The sequence below is a fragment of the Carettochelys insculpta genome, chromosome 12 (genome assembly GCF_033958435.1).
Source record: "Carettochelys insculpta isolate YL-2023 chromosome 12, ASM3395843v1, whole genome shotgun sequence".
NCBI classification, from domain to species: Eukaryota; Metazoa; Chordata; order Testudines; family Carettochelyidae; genus Carettochelys; species Carettochelys insculpta.
Genome location: NC_134148.1, coordinates 45,580,904 through 45,583,726, shown reverse-complemented (window position 1 = coordinate 45,583,726; position 2,823 = coordinate 45,580,904). Strand labels below are relative to the sequence as shown.

Sequence of the window (2,823 nt, the reverse complement as noted above, 5' to 3'; positions counted from 1 at the left end):
GGGGCGGACCCAGTGCTGCAGCCACCCACGGTGGGGCTGGGTTTGGCTCAGGCCCCGCTGCAGGAGGTGCTGCCCCAGGCGCCCCCAGGCCAGGCCCTGCCCCCTGTTGCAGCAGGACGGCTTGAGAAGTGGGTAACGCTCAGCGCCAGGGCCCCTGCGCCCTCCGCCCCATGTGGCTGGGGACCTCTGTCCCCCTCTGTGCTGCGGACTGGGGGCCCTGCCCTGAGGGAGGCAGCGCAGCCTCTGGGGCCCCTGGGGGCACATTGCTAGGACCTGGCTGTGGGGGGGGCGAGCCCAGCCCAGGCACACAGAGCAGCCCTGGGTCCTGCCAGCCAGCTGGGCATGGGGCAGCTGGGCATGGGGCAGCGGGGCAGCTGGGCAGGGGCAGCTGGGCATGGGGCAGCTGGGCAGGGGCAGCTGGGCGGGCAGCGGGGGCGGAAGGGTTGACGACCAGTCACACCGCTCGCTTGCTCAGCACCAGCCACTTCACAGCAGCTCTCTCCAGCCCCGGCCCCGGCCCCGGCCCCGGCTTTGATGTTCTGAGGGGGCCTGTGAAGGTGCCACTTCACACCTCAGCCCCAGCATAAAGCCTGGCCTGCCGCCCTCTCTCCCCACAGCCCTGCGACGCCGGCAGCCATGGCCAGCTCTCCTGCCCCGCTGCCGCTGCTGCCAGGCCAGGCCCTGCTGCAGGCGTGGGGCAGGGCCCCTCCCGCCATGGAGGGGTACAGCAGCTGCTCCCCAACGCCCTCCACAGACTCCTGCGGCCTCTCGCCCCTGCACCCCCTCTGCCCAGCCCCGCCGGAGCCCTGCGGCAGTGGCCCTGCCTCCCCCAGGCTGGTGCTGCCACCGCGAGGCAGGGTGGGCCTGTGCCCAGCCTATGGGAGCAGGCAGGGCAGCCGGGCCAGGGCAGGCAGCGGGCGTGGGGCGCGCGGCCGGGCGGGCTGCGGGCAGAGGCAGAGCGCCAGCGAGCGGGAGAAGCTGCGCATGAGGAACCTGGCCAAGGCGCTCCACACCCTGAGATGCTACCTGCCTCCCTCGGTGGCACCCGCCAGCCAGAGCCTGACCAAGATTGAGACCCTGCGCCTGGCCACCCGCTACATCTCCCACCTGTCGCAGCTGCTGGGGCTCAGCGAGGAGGCGCTGGCCCAGAGGAGGGCGGGCGCGCCCCGGAGCTGCCGCCTGTGCCCCGAGGGGCTGGGCTGCTGCCAGGCCAGGGCTGCAGGACTGCGGGCAGCACCTCTGGCTCAGTGGGAAGGGTCCCCCGTGGCCACGGAGGCCTGGGTGTCGCCCGCCTACTGCCCTGCTGCAGAGACAGAGCCGCAGCCGCTCCGGGCCCTCGGCGCAGACACGGCCGCTTGGCGCTCAGCCCCTCCCTGCCCCGGTGCAGCGACGCCCCCGGAGCCATGTGGGGTGCGAATGGCGGCTGCAGGCGCGACGCTGCTGCCCACCGAGTTTGCAGCCGTGGGCCCGGCCTCCCAGGTACGTTCGCACTCCCCTTGCGGCCTAGGCCACGTCCTGCGTGGGGCTGGGGGTGCCGCCAGTGGCTCTGCGGCTGGTGCGCTTTGCTGGGGCCCAGCCTCGGGCTCTCCTGGGAATCAGGCTCTCCGCCGACCCGGGCGGCCTGCGCTGCCCAAGGCGAGGGCATGGCGGGTGGGGGGGGAGGTTCTGGAGCCGACGCGGCGCCATGCAGAGCTGGCGGCCAGGGGCTTGGTGCTGCTCCGTGCCAGGGCTCTGCTGCACCGCACACCATCCCTGCCCCGGCCCGCTGGGCGCCAGCTGCCGCTGCACAGAGCCTGCGCTCCGGGAGCCCTGGCCCCACCCTGCTTGGGGCATTTTGTGGGGCCATTGAGAGGCCCCCTGTGCCCGGCCCCTGGAGTCAGCGCCAGGAGAGTCTGGCCTTGGCTGCGTGGCACCACTGATCCCTGCTGCCTCTCTCCGCAGGACCTGTCTGGAGAGCTGCTCTCCTTGCTGGAGGCCCTGCTTCCCCAGGACTGACCGACCGCACGGCCGCCAGCCAGGCAAGCCTGAGCAGCAGCTGGGGCAGAGCCAGTCCTCGTGAGCCCAGCCCAGCAGCCTGGCTGAAGAGGGCCCCCGCGACACGGGAGGGACTGTGCTGCTACCTGAGAGCCTCTGCCCTGGAGCTGGGCACCTTTCCAGGGACAGTGCAGCTATGCATGGCCATGCAGGCGTGGGCATGCGGGGCCGTGGCACCTGCAGGCGTGGGGATGGGGGGAGGCGTGGGGCAGGGCGGGGAAGGCTGGTGTGGGGCACGTGCAGGACACGGGAGGCAGGGGCACATGCAGGGTGGGGGAGGCGGGGGCACATGCAGGGTGGGGGCGGTATTTATTGAGTTTTGTCCAGGCTGGGGATGAGGCTGAGGAGCTTTGCAAGCTGATGTGATGCTGTGAATGAATAAACCTGCCTGTGACCTCCTGCTTCTGGCTGCCGCGTGGGTTGGCCCGGGGGGGGGGCGAGGGGCAGGAAGGGAGCCATTCCCCCCAACAGGCTGGTCTGCATAGGCCCCCGTCTGGAGCTGGCGCTGGCACTGGCGCTGGGGAGGCTGCCCTGCCACTCGGGTGGGGCACCGGGAGCCTGGACTCCTGGGCTCAGCCCCTGGTTCTTGCCCCCCACCGTGTCTTGGGAGGAGCCCCTGGTGGGCAGGGGTTGACTGGGTGTGGGGGCTCCCAGCTGGGGCAGGTCCCTTTGCAAACCCTCTGGGCGGGGGTGGGGGAATCCAGAGCTGCTCGGATGCCACACGAGCCCCTCGCCTGTGGCGGGGACGGTTGCCCTGAGCTGCATGGTGCTTCCTGTGGGGGAGAGGGA

At 72.0% G+C, this 2,823-nt stretch overlaps 1 protein-coding gene across 1 annotated transcript; it reads left to right on the top strand.

Annotated features, from left to right (window-relative positions):
- The first annotated feature begins 714 nt into the window (after positions 1-714).
- LOC142019873 (mesoderm posterior protein 1-like) lies at positions 715-1,995 on the top strand. Its single transcript, XM_075007222.1, has 2 exons — positions 715-1,479; positions 1,942-1,995. The coding sequence occupies exons 1-2, from the start codon at positions 715-717 to the stop codon at positions 1,993-1,995; spliced, it is 819 nt and encodes a 272-aa protein (XP_074863323.1).
- The last annotated feature ends 828 nt before the right edge of the window (positions 1,996-2,823 follow it).

Excerpts from the sequence above, each read along its gene's own strand:
- LOC142019873 (XM_075007222.1), top strand. The coding sequence starts at position 715 with ATGGAGGGGTACAGCAGCTGCTCCCCAACGCCCTCCACAGACTCCTGC. Across the intron at positions 1,480-1,941 it reads CCGTGGGCCCGGCCTCCCAG|GACCTGTCTGGAGAGCTGCT; the intron begins GTACGTTCGCAC and ends CTCTCTCCGCAG.